The following is an 18,839-nucleotide window of genomic DNA, read 5'->3' as shown; positions in this document are numbered from 1 at the left end:
ATAGAAAAAGAAAAAAAAAAACGTGTTTTACGTGTTTATCTATTTCGATGGTTATTTAAAATGAATCAGTGTCAGACAAATACTATGCATCTATTCCATGTCAGCACATAAGATATCAGAAGGGAATTATTCGCCACTATTGTAATTAAATAAGTGCAATATTTTTTATGTTGAGACTTGCACTACCAAAAAATTTCTGTGTAACAGTTCAACATGACCTCAACTTTTACCAAACTGAAATTATTTTTTGCGTGTTATTAACATGTTTAGCACATAAAGTCTTTGTATATACTGTACAAATATACAATTAATGATTCTGTTACCAATCAAAACTAATTATATAAATATTCGCACAGTCGAAATTCTATCTGAGATCTGGTTGCATGAGGTTCGAATCACGGATATAACTTATAAGAGTGATATATAATAACATGATGGAATGTGCTGTGAATAAAAATTTATTGATCTGAATTTATTTTTGTATTCTTAAGTATTTTCCCACCATGTAAGCAATCCAAGACCTGGTTCGTCAATAGCACCCTAGAATATAAAATTAAAATAATCATTAATTTTAAATCAAAAAATTAAATCATTTTATATGATCATATCGATGATCGATATTTTCATAATATTTCTAAAGTAAAGATACATACTCCTAAAGTATATGGAGATATATTTTTAGCTTCTGATGTTTCAGTCTCCCCAGATATGTTTGGTCCTGTAGGTAAGGCTTCTGTAAATGTTTCACTTACTACTCTGAATCGTATAATTTCTCCTAAAATTTATGCATAAATCAATATATATATTTTCAATATAATTTTATATAATTAATTATATAATTCAAATTAAAATAATTTACCTGCATCCATAAATAAATCATGTTTTTCGCCATCTCCAGTATCATATTCCCATACCCATGCTTGTTCCATTTGATCAAATCTCGATGGATGTTGCAATTTATGAGGTGGAATCACAATATCTTCAAAAAACCCTAATGTTACTGTAAATAAAAGTTTAATGATAAACAAAATATAAATTAAAGCATAAATAATAATGTTATATGTAAATATTACCATGGACACCATCAATGCTACAACTACGTATTTTTCCTATTAATATTTCCTCCATAAATGGACGGAATACAATATAACGAAATATTACTTTGGTATGAGATGCTCCATCGCCGGGAAAAATATATGATTCTTCAATTTTCGTAATATCATGAAGAGCGATACAAAGACCAACATTAAGATAAACCTTTAATAAAATAAATAATAATTTTGATGCTATTAATTATATCATAAAATTTAAATAAATTGTAATATACCTTATTAGCTAACTTTCTATTAAGTTCATCTGTAATAGCATCGTTCAATTTTTGCTTGAATTCCGCTGGTGGAATCCTAACTGTGTCTTTTAATTCCGCAAGAACAAACATTATTATAAAACGAGTAGTTTTAAAATATAAAAATAATTAATATTTATTGTATTAATTCACTCTCGTATATCTATATTGGCAAATATACGAATGTAAGTATATATGAATATATTCTTTCAAAAATATCGCGTGTTTTCGTATCGAGTATAATATGCAACGAAGAAAACTGCATTATTGTCAATATAACCTCTAATAAACCACGTGCTTTAAGTCATTTAAGTATGAAACAAAAACAGATATTTTATTCTATTCAATATTTTATTATATGAATATTTGATTATCATTTGAGATAAAAAATGTAATATGTATATATATAAAATATAATACATATATATTGTGATATTAAAAAACGAAAATAGTTTGTTTATATTATAAATATTTAAGAATTATAAATATTTAAGAATATTAAAGAATTATATATAAAATAATATATATATATATTATTTTTTATTTTTTTTTAACAGAGAAACGATGGATAGCAAAGATGTTATTAATTCAATTCTAGAAAATAATACAGAAGAGAAAGATACCCGAACTACAATAGTAAATAAAGATATAGAAGTTGAAACAGATTTAGGAACTCTTTTGGCATTAGATTACAACAGTTTGGACTTAAAAGCAATAAAGTAATTTTTCTTATAATATATTTTATTTTTGGGATGATTTATATATTTTTTTAATTAGCTTATTTTTTATAGGTCACAACCTGAAGAATATTTGAAAAATTTAACAAGAGATAATGTGCAAATATTGATTAATAAAATTTGGGAACTTCCAACAGAACGTATTGATGAAGTAATAGTAGCAAAATTACCTAAACAAACATTTATATTACCAAGATCTCGTCAAATTCCAAAACCTAAACCTTTAACAAAATGGCAACAATTTGCTAAAGAAAAAGGTATTAGATCTAAAAAAAAAAGTAAATCTAAACTTAAATGGGATGAAGTATTACAGGTAAATTACTGATTTTATTTATATTAAAATTAGTTTATTGATTTATGAATAAATATTCATTTTATTTTGATACTTTTACAGAAATGGATACCTACATTTGGTTATAAACGTAATAAAGCCATAGAACAAAAAGAATGGTTGGTAGAAGTTAATGATGAAGGTAAAGCCATGGAAGATCCATTTACAGCTGCAAAGATAGCTAAAGAAGAAAGAAAGTCTAAGAATGAATTACAGAGATTACATAATATTGCTAAGACAAAAAATATAAAGATTCCTAAAGTAGGACTTCCTACTAAAGAACATTTTTCTGATTCACAACAACTTTCACAAGCTGTAACTATTGCACGTACATCAACAGCATCTCTTGGAAAATTCCAAGATAGGTATATTATATATTATATCATTAAAATATTATAAAATTAAATTTATATATTTACATATATTTAATATGTGATATTAGGTTACCAAAAGAAAAAGATGCAAAAGGAATTGCCAAACAAGTTCCAGGTATGAAAAGAAAAGCTGAAGAAATTCCTAAAAATTTACAAGAAGAAAAAAAACGAAATACTAATCTGGCAGATAGTATTTTGAAGAGTAATACTAAAATTCTTCGCGAAGACTTTTCTGTACCAAAGTATGTTTTTATATTCTTTACAAAATTAATTAATATAAGAAATTCTACATAATCAAATATATTTAATTTTTAGAACAAAACCAGTTAAAGCAAATAATAAAAAAAGTAAAAAAGGAACAAAGGCCAAGGGAGCAAAAAAACCAAAAGCAGGTAAAGGTCAACGAAATATGAGACTTAAAGTTGGAGGTAGAAAACGAAGATAAAAGAATAAATATTCAATTTATTTATTTGTTTAAATTTCAATTATCGTAATTTACAAAATTATAATTAAAATATATGAAAAATATATAATAAATATATAATAGTGAAATAAATATTATTCATACAAAACATTTTGTGTTTAAAATTTTGTAATTTCCTTTTAAATAATTATATTTTCGAAGTTTTTAAAGAAAAATTTCAATATTGATTCAAAATAAATAAATTACATTTATATTTAAATCGTATACGATTTATAGATAACTAAAATCACATTAAAAATATAAATTATTATTTAACAATAATAATAATATCTAATAGAAATAATGTATGTGATGAGATATGTGTAACATGAAAATTCTATTCTATTCTTTCTCTTAAATTTAAAAAATAAGATAGAATAAGATAAACATATAATTCGAAGATAAAATAAAATAAGAAATATATTCTAGAAATAAAATGTAAAATTAAAATATAAAATTTATGTATTAAAATAAAATTAATCAAAGATAAAATACAATCTATATATTGTGTATTCTAATGAATTTTAATTAAGCTTGGTTAAATAATCATAAATAAAATGATAGATACAAGTCGATAAGGCAGGTTGTCCCTTAGCCACAGAATCAGGGTAATGCGAGAAAGGTGAAAGGTCAAAAGCAGTACGGGATATCGACTCGGAGAAGTCGAGAGAGCGAGGTAACCTGATAGCGGGTGTAAGGGAGGGTAAGTGCAAAAGCGGGTTGCCCTAGAATCTGTAAGGGGTTCCACCCCACATGTGATTTTATACGTATTGTATATGTGTACACGTTCAATGTTATCTAAACGAAATACAAACGCATTAGGATACCTTGCGCAATCTATATGTTGAAATGGTAAATATGTTAGATTCCTGGATTTCATTTAAAATTGCAATTCTGTTTACTAATTATGATTTCAACATTTTATTTGATGTTGTATAAAAAATATTAAATAATAAATTTCATTGAATTTAATATATCGTTGTAAGAGAAATAAGGGCACATGGTTGAAAGCACAGCAGTAAGACAATATATGTATATAATATTTCAGATCGGAAATATATTATTCAATTTATATGTATTATTTAGATACAATATTATTAAATTTCGATCTACGATATTATTGAGGACAATAATTAAAATCTATAATTTTATTACAAATTGATTATGTACATGTATTATATATGTATATATATACATATATATATATATACATATAAGTACGTGAAAGATGCATAAAAAATAAATTTTTTAAAGATTAATCTTTAATTATTCAGTTTTCAATTGAAAATCGATATAATTTAAAAAAATATTTTAATATTATTAATTTAATCATAATTATATTCGAAATTGAACCTTATTCTATGAACAAAAAAAAAGATATTTGCTGATATTGCTGAATTTACTAAAAAATTAGTCATTTTAATTCAATTTTTTTATTTATTCAAAGCTAAGAATCAAATGTTGTAATGATTTTATTATCAATCGTGTCTGGTTCTCAAAATATACAAAAAAATCGATTATTACATTTATACATGCGGACGATCAATCGGAAATATATATATATATATACATATATATATATATATATATATATATATATATATATATATATATAGTTATTTACATACTTATTAGACAAATAAATTATTGAGACTGATTTCCTAATGGAACATATGATCTTATAAAAGTCTTAGCCTTGAGTAACTTCAGATATTCGAAAAGGCAATTGAACGAAAGGCATACATAATCGAGCGACGTAACGCGCGTGCGACAAGGGTCATGGGAGGGGATTGCTGAGCAGGAGGATAAAGAAGTAATCGCGCGCGATCGGTCGCGGTGCTCAGTTGGTGGTAGCTCGGGACGAACGGGCGCGTCCACAAAGTGTGGGGTAAGGATGGAGGCTGCGTTAATTGCAACGACCGAGTGATACGCACCGTGTGTATACACGGGGATCGTGTCCTGGATTCGTAGCCCGCATATCCCATCGCGCGTGCCTTCCACCCTCTCCCCCTTGTGTCTGTGCCCGTACTTTTGTGTGCGTGCGTGTCCCTCTAACAGAGTGGTCAGTTAATATCTTGTATAAGGGATAAAACGAGAAAAAAAAAATTAGTGTAATAGAACAAAGAAAAGCACAACGAACGAGAATATGTCATCCACATAGTCGAACCGAGGCAAACGAAGAGAGGAGCAAGTCAAATACGGTGCAGTGGTTACCCTGAGTCGTTGGTACGCGCAGCCTTTTGGTGTTGCTGGCTGACTTCATGCTTTGCTATTGCTGTTGCTGCCGCCGCCGTCGAATCGTCACCGACGTTGCTGCAGCAGTTGCTAGCGATGCGAAATGAACGAGAATTTTAAGAAAGAGAAAGATAATGTGTTTTTGAGAGGGAGAGAGAGAGAGGGAGAGAAAGAAACAAATGTAGCCTTTATTGTTCCATCGTCGTCGTCGTCGTTTTTTCATCGTCGTCATTTTATTGTACAAACCGCTCTTTGTTAATGCGCGTTTTCCTATCGTGAATTCCCTAAAAAATGAAAGAAAAAAGGAAAAATAATAAATGTGATGTGCCCGTCGGCCACCAGCCAGCCTTTTATTTTTTTACGCGCTTCATGTGTTCTTTCTTTTTAGGAAGTACTCAAGTAGGACGATTTATCGTCAAGTTCGTGGTCATCTTGGGTGCTCTCAGTCGTTCAACATTTTTTCTGGAACTTCATATCGGCTTTATGTACCCTTTTTCACTTGCTTCGTGCACGCACATACTATTGCATGCACTTACATTTGTTTCTTACTACCGATATATCTACATGGTTATAGCGGTAATTACATTTACCTGCTTGCTTCTTTGCAAGAATTCATTATTTTTTTTTTTTTTTTTTTTCTAATTTACAATCCTGTTTGATATCGAATCAATGTTTAGCATGTGATATTATCCATTGCAGTTAATATTGTTTTATTGAATATCGCAATGTGGCGTATATCCGATTTGTTTATGTTTTCCATATATGCACTTATATAAGCATTACGTATTTATAATAAAAATGGTTAACAAGAAGAATGATTAAAAAGGAGGATAAAGAATCGAATAAGATGAAAAAGGAAAGAGGTTTAAAAAAAGACAAAAAAAGGGAAATATCTGAGTAGGATAAAAGAAGGGATAACTAGAACGTGTCACGATAAGAAACAATGAGAAAGAAGAGGGTTTTTCGATTTGTTACATTTGTGTCGGAACTACTTGACCCATTGACAGGTCAAAACGAAAAGGTTCAATGCAGAAGTCTACTCGTTCACTTTAAAAATTTTGACAATTGAAAGGTAAAAATAAAAAATTATTTAAGTAAAAATGTATATAAAAAATATTTTAACTAAATTAATGTGATAATTATAATTTTTGTATTTATTTATTTATTTATTTATTTATTTATTATTTATTTATTTATTTATTAAAATATCGTAATTTATTCTTTTATATAAAATAATTTTTATTTTATTTAAGATATTATTTATTTAAGATGATATATATTTTTTTTGTAATTTTAAAAGTAATCACGTTTAATCTTTCTTTAAGAATTTCTAATTTTTGTACATATTTGATAATCAATAATATCATATCTTCATATTTATTGAATCTACGATCATTTTTTTTTTAAATAAAAGTGAAATTTTATTTAATTTTATTTAAGTTTTTAAATAAAAGTGAATCGCGATATATTTTATTTTGTTTTATCTTTATAAATGATTTATATATAGTATATTTATATATATTGCATGTTATAATTTACTATATACTATTATTTTATATATTAAATTACAATAAAGTTATATTTCTTTATATTTTTAATTTATATTATATATTTTTTTGTAGAAAAATAATGCGATATTATATCGTATTAAATACTTCAAATTTATATAGATATATTCTAATTCTTTTAACTATAAGTCTTACTTCATAATAACTATAAAAAAATTAATGTTAATATTTATTAGCTTATTTAGTAGTTAATTTCAAAGTTAAAAGATATTTAATAAATATATCATTTATTATTATTTGTTTTCAATAAGTAAAAGTATTTAAATAAGTTTTTCGTATAATACGTAAATATCGCTGTAAATAAAATGCTTTTTATGTGCTTTATGCTAGAATACTTAGAATATTAGTAGAATTAGAATGACGGCCGCCAATAGTGGGCGGATATCCGTCATATTTCTTGCCTTTACAGACAAAAAAAACAGCAAGACGATGCAAAGGAATCTAAGCTCGTAACAGAAAGAACGCCTGGCCCGAAGGCGTTAAACCGGGAAGAGTATAATCAGGGCGCGAAGCGATGTACGCAGCTGCGGGTGGCGCCAGTATAGCGAATAGGAGGAAGCAGAAACGATTGCAGTTAAACAGACGCGTCGCTGAGAGTACAATTCCATCACGATTGAAGACAATTCCAGTTTCTCAGCACCACTACCACCACCAACACCATCACCCCAGCAAGTTTGCTCGTCCGCACGTTGTTCCACCATCTTCCACATCACAGCCACAACCACCGTCATCTACATTTCATCCGAGCATCGATCGACGGCGTCATGTCGAGAAGTGTCAGCAAGTTGCACCTGTTTCTCCAATCCAGTTTCCAATATCGCCACCACCACTATCCCTTGAGTCACCTAGTTCAGTTACTTGTGCCACTAAATCTAATTTTCCTTTTCCACCAACATCGATCCTCGATCTCCGAGTTTCACCATCTTCTTCAGAGCTACAGGTGGGTAGATTGTTCAGCAGTAATTTTTTTAAATTGCTCTAAGATCGTTTTATTATCTTTATCTTTTAGCTCTATTTCTCTTCTTTCTCTATCACACTAGTTGCTCTTGCTAGGTAACCCTATCACATACTTATATGCAATTTCCTTATTCAAGTATTTCGATAATCCTCGTTGCACTTTGCACCTTCTTCTTGCTGGCACACCTTTACTTATTAGGAATACACCATCGATCGGCTGTCTGGTGGCGTATAAACCCGCGATAACTCATCCTCGAGCGGCTCCAGGTTCGTCAGCTGCTTATCCAAACTAAATTGTAATTTTTAGTAATTAACATGTCCCTCCTGGTTCCTATCAGCGGATACAAACATCACCTAATGTTGGAGGCAGACAGTGCAATGTTAGGAGTAAGTTGTAGTGTCTGGTATCAATCACAATTGGGAGACCTTTGAGAAGAAACTTGTGTGGTTTTTTTGATTTTTGATTGGGCAAAGAAAAAATAAGGGAAAAAGTTAAAATTTTATTGTGTAAAAAGTGGAAAGGAGAAAGAGGAGGAGGGGAAGGAACAGGACGGTCGAGATCTTAAGGATCAATGAAACAGGCAAATGAATGAGCGGAATGCAGGCTGCTTTATTGATTAGAAGGGAGAAGCAACGGTTACGGGGGGGTAAGGTGGTGAACTTTAGAGATTTACCCTCCAACTTGGCCACCAGACTTATTCCGCCGCTTCCACGATATCCCCCACGATCATATGTTTATGGGGTAAGTATTAAAATCATTTTAATATCATCAACAGTAACTATTGGCATCAGAGGGTAACTGTCGCTTCTCTAGCTAATTATATGTGCATTAACCTTTTATAGCTCTTGAAAAAAAATTATATTGTAGTGATGTTTGTCCCTTTATTACTTTCTCTTATCATAGAACTAATGAATTCCTTATATTATTGTGCACTAATTTTTGTTTATACTTAAAAAAATATGATTGCTGATGATATGAATTCAGAAAAAAGAGAGAAAGAGTTTGAAAATAAATTTAAAATTTAAAATATTTTAATATTTTGTTATTCTAATTTAAAATATTAACACATACTTCAATAAAATAAAACTAACAAATAATTATTTGATATTCATTTCACAGAAATATTTTAAAAAAGTTTCTCAAAAATACATAATAATAATTTTAAAATATAATATAATATAAGTGCAAAAAATTGTAATTCTTACAATATGCACTATACTATATACTTAAAGATTAATAACTGCTACTAATTATGTTTAATCAATTCTTTGTTGTCAATTAGAATGCAATGATTACAGTGTACTTGTGTAGACAAGTTCTACGATACATGTACGTATAAAATGTTTATACACATCTCAATTGGTTCCATTTATGCAAATTTTTCTATGTTCTACTTAGTAAATGCATGCATGTTTTTTATCTTATGTGCTGAGTAACGAGGACAAAAATCATTAATTAAATTTTTCTAATAATATAGTAACAATGATAGATGTTTATTTCAATGAACATGCTTGAAATGATAGAGAAAGATGTAAAGAACATAATAATATTATTGATTTCAAGTTTTATATTTATTTATATTTTATACAATAGTATAAATATTTATAATAGATTAAGAAAAATGTTAAAAAGTATTTAATATATTAGATTGTTGACAATTTTATTATATCAAAATACAATAGATACTGAAGCATTGAATGATTTTTAATTGTAGTTATTAGGAAATTTTATAAAGGTAATACCTGAACAGAAAATAATTTCAGTGTGGTGGAGGACCTGGCAAAGCAGCATGGCAAGGTTGCAGCAGACCTTCTCCCCTTCCTTTATCTCCTATGTCGCCTCACGCATGTCGTGGGGATGGCTACAAGACAAAGCAATGCGAGGCTCATCGACGATGGATGAAGAGAAACAGGGTAAATAAGTATCTATTTCATAATGCAATTTAAGATCAAAATTTTTAATTTATAATATTATAAAAAATAATTTATTTATGAACATCTATTAAATAATTTTACTTAATATTTAACTTTATATTTATTATATTAAAATGTACTCGTAAATACAAAATACGAAATTCAATAATATCAATCGTTTTTAGATAAGAGATGCAAGCTATTGCTATGGAAGCAGTGGAGAAGATGACGAAGAAGATGGAAGCAGTAATGCAAACCGTCGTAGAGGTGAAGTTAGCGCGGCGGTGAATACTGTACTTTATGCGGGGCTAGGAACTACAGCGCTCGGATTAGTTATATCGTTTGTCGGCACTGGAGAGAAAGGATTCCTCAGTCCAGAATTGAGGCTGGTGGGTCCTTCACTACTGTGCGCCGGTTTACTGTGTTGTCTATTTCGGGTGCTGCTCTGCCTCTGTTTATGTCGTTGCGGTCAATGCCGCTGGCGATTTTGTCATGTTGCTTCTGATAAAAAAGAAAAAGTGAGGAAAACGGAAGCTCGACCTGCTGGAACATTACCTACCGCCTCACTTTTATCACCAACTCGTCAACGACAGCAACAACAATCGGCCATGTCTTCAAGTGGTGCTGCATCATCATCAACAAAAGCACATGAGCTCTTGCTCTCTCCTGCCCAATTACCAGAGTGAAAACGTGTTTCGAACATTTTCTACGAGAATCTATACGCCGATTAACTGCCGGTTCTTGTCCAATATAGAATATTTTATTTCCATTTGACCTGAACCGTTTTCGCAAACAAAAAGAAGACAACCATCACAGCCTAATTCTAGTTTAAATGCGAATTCTAGCGCTTAAAAGTAATAGTTAAAAAAACAATCGGCTATGTTTTTCTACCCCTACTGTGTTTGAAAAAGTATAAAAAAAAAAAAAATAATTATCAATGAGCTTTTGGACTGCTTCCTGCTTTATTTCCTTCCATATTTTTATTTTTTTTACAAGGATTGCCTAAAATTAAGTCACTTTTTTCAAAATATTTAAGAACATTTATGTTATTCTATTCTTATAATTATCAGTTTATCATTAAACTGATTTTACAGTCTTACAAAATGCAATCTTACATGAATAAGATACATGTATAGCTGACATAGTTGCATTGTAAATTGCATTTTAAGTTAAATAATTTATATTAATATCATTTTAATATACAATGATCAAGAAAGTTGAAATTGCATTTGATCAGTGGAAGTGTAACTATATATAACAGGTGTATCAGAAGTGGTAGCACTAGATGCAGTTGCAGCAATAGCAAATAATTGATCTTCATATATAGTTCCTTGTGGTTCAGTTTTTCCATTGCCTGTTGTTGGAACATTACCTGGATTGTCTCCTTTTGTTGCTTCTCTATATTTTTGTAGATATACTTTTAGTGGTTCTACATAATTGTCAAAACCAAGAGTTGTCATAGCAAATAGAATATCTTCACCATTAATAGTTTTTCGTTTTTCCATATGACATCGATCACTTGCTTCTGATGTGATAAAAGATATAAATTCGGATACACATTCTTGAACACATTCACGTGCATCTTTTGCTATTTTTCCTGCTTCTGGTATTGCTCTTTTCATAATTTTTGCTACATTTGCTATTGGAAGGAATCGATCTTGTTCACGAAGAGGCCCTCCAACACTGCCACTTCCAGCTCCTTGCAAAGGATCACTTGCTCCATGATTTGAATCATCTGTATTTTCAGGATCATCTAGATATTGAATAGAGAAAAGATATTGAAAAAATATAAGTACTATAAATTTTACATAATTTCGTATCAATATGAAATGAATATTTATTTTATATTGATCCATATATTATAAAATCTTATATTTCAAATCTTAGAAAGATATTGAAATTACAATAAAATATATATATATTTTTTTTCTATAAAAAAAACGATTTATTACTATTTTAATTTTATAATATTAAATATGAATACAATTTTTAATTTGTTTTAAAAATTGTTCAAAATATTATTAACCTACCTTCCATATCGTCAGACTGAACACTGATATATGATGCAGAAACACCACCTCCTCCAAGAAACGCAGTCGGACCTAAAGGTCCTCCATCGTCACCACTTTCACCACTATTTTCCATCTCCAGTTTGATACACTAAACACACAGTATAAAAATTTTAATTTCCTTAACCTGTTTATAACTTTGTTTTCACAATATTTTATTACATTTTTTGGCATAAACAACCTTATCAATAGACATCGATAACACACGTTTTTAGCGAGATTTTCTTGGTACAACTGGTGCCCTCGCACTAAACGAAAATATTAAATTTGTAATCTAATAATCAGTTTTTTACAAATTTTTATACTACTCATATGATTTACAATGTTTCCTTTCTTTTTTTAATAAAACCTATAGTTTCTATCTATTATGCTAGGTAAAATGCAAAAGAATAAACAAAAACAAACGAAACATTTAGGCAGATTCGTAAATAGAGCAAGAATTAAAGCATAATTTACAAATCTGTATCTAAACGACCTTCCTGAATAGAATAATAATAATCGATGTTTCGCCGTGTGTGAGCATAAATGTGCAACAAGTAAGTTTATTTAAAGCTATTGATATGGCCATGTCTAGCATTTTATTAATGCGTAAAGGTCTTTCAGTAAATGGTAAGCGTATTTTCTTTATTTGTAACATATGCCAATCACAATTCATATGCATATCATTTTCATCTTGACATTCGTTACTGAAATTTCGAAATAAATTATTTAATTTATAAAGAAAATATTATAAGTTGTACAATATATTTGATGATTGCATTTGTTTACGCAAGTTTTATATTATATATTTTTCTTTGACAATGATTATATATAGTTTTGTTTATAATATAATACGATCGCATAAGTAAGACATAATCTTTTTTAATATCTTTGTAACTATGCAATCTATTTTATTTTAGATATTCATTTTAAAATAACACCTAATTTTGTGTGTTTAGTGATATTTTGTTTATTTATGAAAATATTATTAATAAATACGTTACAAGAAGAGGTTATGTTTTACTATATTTTATAAAGCTATTTATGTGATAAATTATTCAAGTGAAAAATGATAGAACTACAAGAAGATTTTACAAAGACATTTATTAAAAAATTAACAAACGATTTAAAAGAAAATAAATTCAAAGAAGTTTTGAATCTCTTTGAGGATAGTAAATATGATGATATTATTAAAGACTCTTCATGGGATATTGTTCCAATTGTAGCATCGCATCTTACTGCAGAAAACATAAAATGCAATGAAGATTTAATTGAATGTTGTAAAACAATTTTAAATACTATAATAGAAAAATGTAATCCTTCTGAGACAGTATTAGAACTATTAGAACAAATAGAAGGTCCAGAGGATGTCATAAAATTTTCTATAATTCTAAGTATACTTACCAAATGTCTTTCTAAGATGAAGGATAAAACGAAGGCAATAGAATGGTGTATTAGTACAATAAGATCTTATATTGAAAGTCTACCTATACCAGAAAAAGGATCACAAAACTATATTGCTATTATAAATAAAATAAAAAATGCTTATGATGCAATTATATTATTTTTAGAACCATTAATAAATGAATCAAAGTTACAGAATTCAGAAAAATATATCATATTAAGAGATTATTTAGCTAGCATTTTAATTTTTTTAATGGGAAAGCCATTATATTATTTAGAAGAGAAAGAAGTAGAATCTTGTTTAAATCAATCTTTACCTGAGAGAATTATTACACTTACAAGTCATATAACTGGAGATTTGCTATGGCTTTTAAATATTGTAAGTGTACGAAATAGAAAGATCAATTCCAAGAAAAAGAATATGGAAGTAAACAATTTTAATCTTAAAATAACACTTTTTGAATTAAGTGAAAATATATCAGATTTGGCATATGCTAATTTTTATTTTTATGTTATAACAAAAATTCATTTGTGGGAAAGGGTGCCACAGGTATATGATATGCAATATATTTTTCAAGCATGTATATATTTTATTATTAAATTACTACAAGAACAAGAAAGTATTACAAAAGGTTTAGATTTTATGGATCATCTTTTAATGAGAATGACAAAATATTCTTTAACATTACCATTATTAGAATTGAATATATACTTTGAGTTGTTTAATGTACTTACAAAAGTAATGATTTATTGCAATAGTAATAAAAAAAGGAAAAAAGCTTTAAATATATTTCAAAACTATATTAATATGTTTGATATGCAAGCTAGATATTTTATTGTTTTGCATTTATATCAAACTAGTGAGCATTCAGGTTTACTTAGTTTAACTACTGGAATAGTTAAAACTTCTATTATTGAATGTCTTCAAGAAACACCTCATTTACCATATTTTCTTGGTAGTAATTTGGAAACTTTAATCAAATTAGCTTGTAAATTACATCATGGTAGTGCATCTGATTTGGTGGAATTATCTGATGAAATAATTACAAGTTTAAATTTATTGAGATTTCTATTTATAAAAGATAAACAAAATCAAACTGGTATTTGGAATTTAGTAAATAAACTACAAAATGATTATTTAAAACCATTAAGAGAAGGATTAGATTTATGTAGAGCACATTGGAAAGTAAAAATAAAAGATTTAGAAGAACAAAAGAAAATTCACAAAATAATTGAAAATATAGAATTAGAAAAAAGTGGTACAGAAATAATATTAAATGTTGGTGGTGAAAAATTACCTGCAATGCCTATTTCAGAAAAAATTTCATTTTGTAATCAAGCAATAAATGGTCTTGATGTGATGGAAAGCATTTTAATTAGAGTCAATGAATGTATTGATAATAATTCTTTTAAATGATATAATAATTATATGTGTGATTATAATAATCACATAGTATCTTCAAAATAAAAATTGTACATTTATAAAATGTATATCATTCACTGTTTAATAAAATCATATCTCATTTATATTTTATGTATTTTGACTATCCTATTATTTATTGTTTTATAATATCATATTTCTTGAAAAGAAAATCTTGAAAAGAAAATTTAAAAAATTTTGATTTTAATAGGTTTTAGAAGTTTATGGACTTGTAGAGTTTTATTCAATGATCAAATTAAAAATGATACACAAAAATCAAATCAGAAATATAAAAATAATGAAAGTGAAGAAGAATATGAGAAAAATATCAAATCAAAAATTCTTGATGCATCTTTAAAATATGTTCATGATCTAGGATGGAGTCATAAAGCCATCAGTGCTGGTAATTTGTAATAATTTTTCAGTTAAGTAGATGAGTCAGAATCAAGTCTTTATATGAGTGAATAAATATATTTTAAATATATTACATGTTTACTAATTAACATGTTTACTGATTGCTTTCAGTTTTAATTTGAAAACAATAATTTCATATTATTAGTATATAATGCAGATAATAAATAAAAATATTTAATGAAAAGTTATATACCAAAGGTGCTGAGTCTATTGGGTATCCTGGGATAATTCATGGATTATTCCCTAATCGAGGAGCAGATTTGGTTCAATATTTCTACTTAACATGCAACAAAAAGTTGAATAACATCCTTAAAGAACAAACTCTTGCAAATCAAGAAAATCCTAAAGAAACAAAAACACTACTATTAGAAGCACGTAATGCTGTTGAGACAAGGCTTAGAATGGTGATTCCTTATAAAAAAACATGGCCACAGGCTTTAGCTCTCATGTCTCTTCCACCTAATGTACCAATGTCATTAGCTAATTTACTTACTTTAGTAGATGATATTTGCTATTATGCTGGTGATAGATCAGTTGATGTAAGAATATATTTATTTTTATATATATATAGTTTTATTTTTTAAATATATTTCAAAATTTTATTGAAATTTGTTTGAATTAGATAAACTGGTATACTAGAAGAATAGTACTAGCAGGTATTTATAAAACTACGGAATTATACATGATACAAGATAATAGTGAAGATCATCAAAAAACTTGGCATTTTTTGGATAGACGAATTAAAGATGCCACACAAATTCAAATGATTCTAACAACAACTTCTGATATGGCTTTACCAGATCAAGCCTTAAATCGTGCTACTGAAGCTGCAACTGCTGCTTTTGTTACAGTAAGTATTTAAAATTTTAAATATCATCTAATAAAATAATTATATACCAAATAAAGTACTAAATAAAATTTTTATTTTCTACAGGCACGCAATATACTTGGATTGAATTGGAATAGGTAGAAAACAAATAATTAATATTATATAATACTTTATGGTATTAATTATTACTAGATTACTAAAATAAAAACATGGAATATAAATTCATTTGTTACAAATGAAAATTTATCAAAAGAATTTATGTACAGAGTTTATTTAGTAATGGTATTAAAAAAAAACATTAAAAAGAATTAATAATCATGGCTAATTTATTTTGATATTATATTTTAACAAGATCTGTACATTTGAGATTGAATTTAATATATGCGATTTATTTCTGTGCAAGATAGAAAGATATAAACTGTTAGAAATATAGATTTAATAATATTTAACAATTACCCTGCAATATTGTCATAATTAAAATAATATATTCTTATGTTTTATACAAAATTATGTTAAATCTATTGAACAAGAGATTAATTTTCATTCTTACTATTCAATTGAGCAGGAAATATTTTACTATAAAAAATGTATTTACAAACACACCACACAGCCAAGTACTTCATGAAATTGTTTAAATTGTTTAAACTTTGAATTACATTAAAATATATAATAATTATATATAGTTTATGATGAAGTAATTCATGCAAGAGATTATCTACTATAAACTATCATTTACATATTGTTCATTATCATTGATGTTGATATAATTACATGTAATATATTAATCATTACATGTAATATATTAATTTTCATAAAATTGAAAATATCTTGATAACTTTAAAAATGAAGATCTCAATTTTTATAAAAAGATAATCATATCTAATCTTATCATTTTTTAGAAGTAGATTTCTTTGAAAAAAATATTGCTTTAAAATACAATACAAAAGATAAAATGTTTAAAAATTTATGTTATCAATATTATAGTATATTTTATACTATAACAAATATTTTTCAAAAAATCAATATTAATAATGTGCTTCTTCAATATAACCTTTGATTGTTTTTGGTAAAGGCAACTTATGAATATTATCTAATCTAGTATTTTGACGTATAACAAAACGACAAAGATATTGCAAACTTCGAACTTGGGTAAATCTGCTTACTGGCTTTGTTAATCTAACTGGAAAAGATGGATGACCAGGATACTTAGGTCGTGAATAGCAAAAGACTGCAGACTGACTAAAACTCATTGAATAATCAATTAAATCAGCTACTGAAGTAAATCCTTCACTTTCACTTTGGTTGCATAAAGAAAATAAACCACCACTATGTTCCATACGAGCATGAAGTAATTTGCCAGATGATTTAAAGCTAAGTGTTAGGACATATCTGTAGAAAAATAAATATTAAAATATTTCACATGTTCTTTATAATATTTTTAACAAAACAAAAAGATAAAAAAAATAACCTGTCATCTGAAGAGTCTCTTACTAAAAATGCACCATCTGGTTCAGATAGAAGTTTGGCATCAGCTTCATTTCCTGATATTGGACCCCAATACCATCCATAATTACTTAATTTAAGCAACTCTTCTGTAAGACTTGCTTTTATTTTATTATCATTATTTCTATTAGTTTCTGTACTTTCTGTAATTCTTTGAATGTGATGTGTTATTTCATTATTTTCTATTATTGATTCTAATTGCTCTATTTTATTACTGGAACATGATCGAAATATGTTAGAAATATTTTCGTGATTAATATCTGTTCGGAACTTATTAGTAATTTGTTTATTAATATCTTCTAATTTTTCTTCAATATCTCTATAATCTTCAATATCTCTATAATCTTTTATAATTTTATTTAAATCTTCTGAAAAATATTGATTTTGTGATATTTCTATATCTATATCTGTCAAAGTTTCATTACTGTTTAGAATATCTGAATTTTTAAGAATGTCTTCACATTTTAATTCAGATACATTATTTTCTTCTATAGAAATTGTAGATTTATTGTTTTGAACTGCTGATGGATCATAATTCATATCATTTTGTAGGCTAGATGTTTCAACTTCTTTCGTCTGTAAAAATATATATTTTTATTATATATAAAACAAAAATATTTTTATCCAAATTATTGTTACTTACTTTTTGCTTTGATTTATGTGTTAATTTTTTGATTTGCATATGTTTCTTAATATTCTTAAAAAAATCGAAAGATGTTTTATGAAAAAACGTATTTTTTGCTTTACTTTCAATGATTTTTACTTCTATCAAATCTTCTTTTTTCTTTTGGTTCTCTTCCTTTTTTAATACGTTCTTACGTCGTGAATCACGCCACCAAAGAAAATCAAATGTTCTAGCATTTAACTTCTGTGGTTTCAAATCTTGATTTGATATTTTTGTTGTATTTGTTGGTGCAGTCATGATAAATTCCTCTGACGTTTGACTTATCATATTCAAATGTTGTGCGACCCTTCAAACTGGCTTTAAGTTGAAGAAAGGGTTCACTTGCACTATCTTATCAAAAATTATTTCACACGCCATCTATTCCTTAACTTCTTTTTTTTTCGCAATTATTACTTTTTCTTACAAATTTATAAAACTTTATTATAATTCGCCGCATAACGATTACTTCTTTAAATTAATTTTACACTGATATTGTATTTAAGCGTTTTTGTATACTTCGTAAATTTGTTCCAAATTATCCCCTGCTGCTTCAAAAATATATTATTCCACTAACTTCAGTTAAAAAGTTCCTATTAACTATATCATTATTGGTTAAAGTGTCCCTTACCAATG

At 27.5% G+C, this 18,839-nt stretch overlaps 7 protein-coding genes across 12 annotated transcripts; 4 read left to right on the top strand and 3 right to left on the bottom strand.

Moving 5' to 3' along the window:
- Nucleotides 1–440: 440 nt before the first annotated feature.
- On the bottom strand, nucleotides 441–1,543 carry LOC411191 (DNA-directed RNA polymerase III subunit RPC8). The gene is made up of 5 exons (XM_394665.7): nucleotides 1,328–1,543; nucleotides 1,074–1,257; nucleotides 860–1,000; nucleotides 654–775; nucleotides 441–540 (listed from the first exon to the last, which is right to left on the bottom strand). The coding sequence occupies exons 1-5, from the start codon at nucleotides 1,436–1,438 to the stop codon at nucleotides 487–489; spliced, it is 612 nt and encodes a 203-aa protein (XP_394665.1). The 5' UTR covers nucleotides 1,439–1,543; the 3' UTR covers nucleotides 441–486.
- Nucleotides 1,391–3,361, top strand: LOC411192 (ribosome biogenesis regulatory protein homolog). Of its 3 annotated transcripts, none has more exons than XM_006569406.3 (6): nucleotides 1,391–1,530; nucleotides 1,903–2,064; nucleotides 2,137–2,395; nucleotides 2,477–2,778; nucleotides 2,856–3,029; nucleotides 3,103–3,361. In XM_006569406.3, the coding sequence occupies exons 2-6, from the start codon at nucleotides 1,910–1,912 to the stop codon at nucleotides 3,230–3,232; spliced, it is 1,020 nt and encodes a 339-aa protein (XP_006569469.1). In that variant the 5' UTR covers nucleotides 1,391–1,530; nucleotides 1,903–1,909; the 3' UTR covers nucleotides 3,233–3,361. The 3 variants fall into 3 exon arrangements, with proteins under 3 accessions (XP_006569469.1, XP_394666.3, XP_016768683.1); XM_394666.7 differs by lacking the exon at nucleotides 1,391–1,530 and adding an exon at nucleotides 1,565–1,657; XM_016913194.2 differs by lacking the exon at nucleotides 1,391–1,530 and adding an exon at nucleotides 1,719–1,736.
- Nucleotides 3,362–5,050: 1,689 nt separating this feature from the next.
- LOC408903 lies at nucleotides 5,051–10,866 on the top strand. Of its 3 annotated transcripts, XM_006569407.3 has the most exons (6): nucleotides 5,051–5,476; nucleotides 5,874–6,061; nucleotides 6,185–6,557; nucleotides 7,463–7,993; nucleotides 9,775–9,924; nucleotides 10,110–10,866. In XM_006569407.3, the coding sequence occupies exons 4-6, from the start codon at nucleotides 7,568–7,570 to the stop codon at nucleotides 10,608–10,610; spliced, it is 1,077 nt and encodes a 358-aa protein (XP_006569470.2). In that variant the 5' UTR covers nucleotides 5,051–5,476; nucleotides 5,874–6,061; nucleotides 6,185–6,557; nucleotides 7,463–7,567; the 3' UTR covers nucleotides 10,611–10,866. The 3 variants fall into 3 exon arrangements, with proteins under 3 accessions (XP_006569470.2, XP_006569471.2, XP_397532.3); XM_006569408.3 differs by having other exon boundaries at nucleotides 5,051–6,061; XM_397532.7 differs by lacking the exons at nucleotides 5,874–6,061; nucleotides 6,185–6,557 and having other exon boundaries at nucleotides 5,052–5,476.
- Nucleotide 10,867: 1 nt separating this feature from the next.
- On the bottom strand, nucleotides 10,868–12,416 carry LOC411193 (nuclear transcription factor Y subunit B-1). 2 transcript variants are annotated; one of them, XM_394667.6, is made up of 3 exons: nucleotides 12,175–12,416; nucleotides 11,955–12,084; nucleotides 10,868–11,677 (listed from the first exon to the last, which is right to left on the bottom strand). In XM_394667.6, exons 1-3 carry the CDS (start codon nucleotides 12,187–12,189, stop codon nucleotides 11,133–11,135), a joined length of 690 nt encoding a protein of 229 aa, XP_394667.3. In that variant the 5' UTR covers nucleotides 12,190–12,416; the 3' UTR covers nucleotides 10,868–11,132. The 2 variants fall into 2 exon arrangements, with proteins under 2 accessions (XP_394667.3, XP_003251394.1); XM_003251346.4 differs by having other exon boundaries at nucleotides 12,156–12,292.
- Nucleotides 12,417–12,464: 48 nt separating this feature from the next.
- On the top strand, nucleotides 12,465–16,721 carry LOC552125 (ubiquinone biosynthesis protein COQ9, mitochondrial). The gene is made up of 5 exons (XM_624505.6): nucleotides 12,465–12,602; nucleotides 15,008–15,199; nucleotides 15,409–15,749; nucleotides 15,833–16,060; nucleotides 16,145–16,721. The coding sequence occupies exons 1-5, from the start codon at nucleotides 12,554–12,556 to the stop codon at nucleotides 16,178–16,180; spliced, it is 846 nt and encodes a 281-aa protein (XP_624508.1). The 5' UTR covers nucleotides 12,465–12,553; the 3' UTR covers nucleotides 16,181–16,721.
- On the top strand, nucleotides 12,609–14,870 carry LOC102653641 (glomulin). Its single transcript, XM_006569415.3, has one exon. The coding sequence runs from the start codon at nucleotides 13,042–13,044 to the stop codon at nucleotides 14,791–14,793; it is 1,752 nt and encodes a 583-aa protein (XP_006569478.2). The 5' UTR covers nucleotides 12,609–13,041; the 3' UTR covers nucleotides 14,794–14,870.
- Nucleotides 16,348–18,770, bottom strand: LOC552150. Its single transcript, XM_624529.6, has 3 exons — nucleotides 18,186–18,770; nucleotides 17,508–18,118; nucleotides 16,348–17,428 (listed from the first exon to the last, which is right to left on the bottom strand). Exons 1-3 carry the CDS (start codon nucleotides 18,492–18,494, stop codon nucleotides 17,065–17,067), a joined length of 1,284 nt encoding a protein of 427 aa, XP_624532.3. The 5' UTR covers nucleotides 18,495–18,770; the 3' UTR covers nucleotides 16,348–17,064.
- Nucleotides 18,771–18,839: the final 69 nt, after the last annotated feature.

Source organism: Apis mellifera, linkage group LG7 (assembly GCF_003254395.2).
Source record: "Apis mellifera strain DH4 linkage group LG7, Amel_HAv3.1, whole genome shotgun sequence".
Classification (NCBI taxonomy): domain Eukaryota; kingdom Metazoa; phylum Arthropoda; class Insecta; order Hymenoptera; family Apidae; genus Apis; species Apis mellifera.
The sequence above is the reverse complement of the archived record's forward strand: the minus strand, read 5'-3'. Positions and strand labels throughout refer to the sequence as shown.

Excerpts from the sequence above, each read along its gene's own strand:
- LOC411193 (XM_394667.6), bottom strand. Across the intron at positions 11,678-11,954 it reads TCAGTCTGACGATATGGAAG|ATGATCCTGAAAATACAGAT; the intron begins GTAGGTTAATAA and ends TTCAATATCTAG.
- LOC102653641 (XM_006569415.3), top strand. The coding sequence starts at position 13,042 with ATGATAGAACTACAAGAAGATTTTACAAAGACATTTATTAAAAAATTA.
- LOC408903 (XM_006569407.3), top strand. The coding sequence starts at position 7,568 with ATGTACGCAGCTGCGGGTGGCGCCAGTATAGCGAATAGGAGGAAGCAG. Across the intron at positions 7,994-9,774 it reads CATCTTCTTCAGAGCTACAG|TGTGGTGGAGGACCTGGCAA; the intron begins GTGGGTAGATTG and ends AAATAATTTCAG. Across the intron at positions 9,925-10,109 it reads GATGGATGAAGAGAAACAGG|ATAAGAGATGCAAGCTATTG; the intron begins GTAAATAAGTAT and ends AATCGTTTTTAG.
- LOC411192 (XM_006569406.3), top strand. The coding sequence starts at position 1,910 with ATGGATAGCAAAGATGTTATTAATTCAATTCTAGAAAATAATACAGAA. Across the intron at positions 2,396-2,476 it reads AATGGGATGAAGTATTACAG|AAATGGATACCTACATTTGG; the intron begins GTAAATTACTGA and ends ATACTTTTACAG. Across the intron at positions 3,030-3,102 it reads GAAGACTTTTCTGTACCAAA|AACAAAACCAGTTAAAGCAA; the intron begins GTATGTTTTTAT and ends TTTAATTTTTAG.
- LOC552125 (XM_624505.6), top strand. The coding sequence starts at position 12,554 with ATGGCCATGTCTAGCATTTTATTAATGCGTAAAGGTCTTTCAGTAAAT. Across the intron at positions 15,750-15,832 it reads CTGGTGATAGATCAGTTGAT|ATAAACTGGTATACTAGAAG; the intron begins GTAAGAATATAT and ends TGTTTGAATTAG. Across the intron at positions 16,061-16,144 it reads CAACTGCTGCTTTTGTTACA|GCACGCAATATACTTGGATT; the intron begins GTAAGTATTTAA and ends TATTTTCTACAG.
- LOC552150 (XM_624529.6), bottom strand. The coding sequence starts at position 18,494 with ATGATAAGTCAAACGTCAGAGGAATTTATCATGACTGCACCAACAAAT. Across the intron at positions 18,119-18,185 it reads CACATAAATCAAAGCAAAAA|ACGAAAGAAGTTGAAACATC; the intron begins GTAAGTAACAAT and ends ATATTTTTACAG. Across the intron at positions 17,429-17,507 it reads AGAGACTCTTCAGATGACAG|ATATGTCCTAACACTTAGCT; the intron begins GTTATTTTTTTT and ends ATTTTTCTACAG.
- LOC411191 (XM_394665.7), bottom strand. The coding sequence starts at position 1,438 with ATGTTTGTTCTTGCGGAATTAAAAGACACAGTTAGGATTCCACCAGCG. Across the intron at positions 1,258-1,327 it reads ATAGAAAGTTAGCTAATAAG|GTTTATCTTAATGTTGGTCT; the intron begins GTATATTACAAT and ends ATTTTATTAAAG. Across the intron at positions 776-859 it reads TGATTTATTTATGGATGCAG|GAGAAATTATACGATTCAGA; the intron begins GTAAATTATTTT and ends CATAAATTTTAG.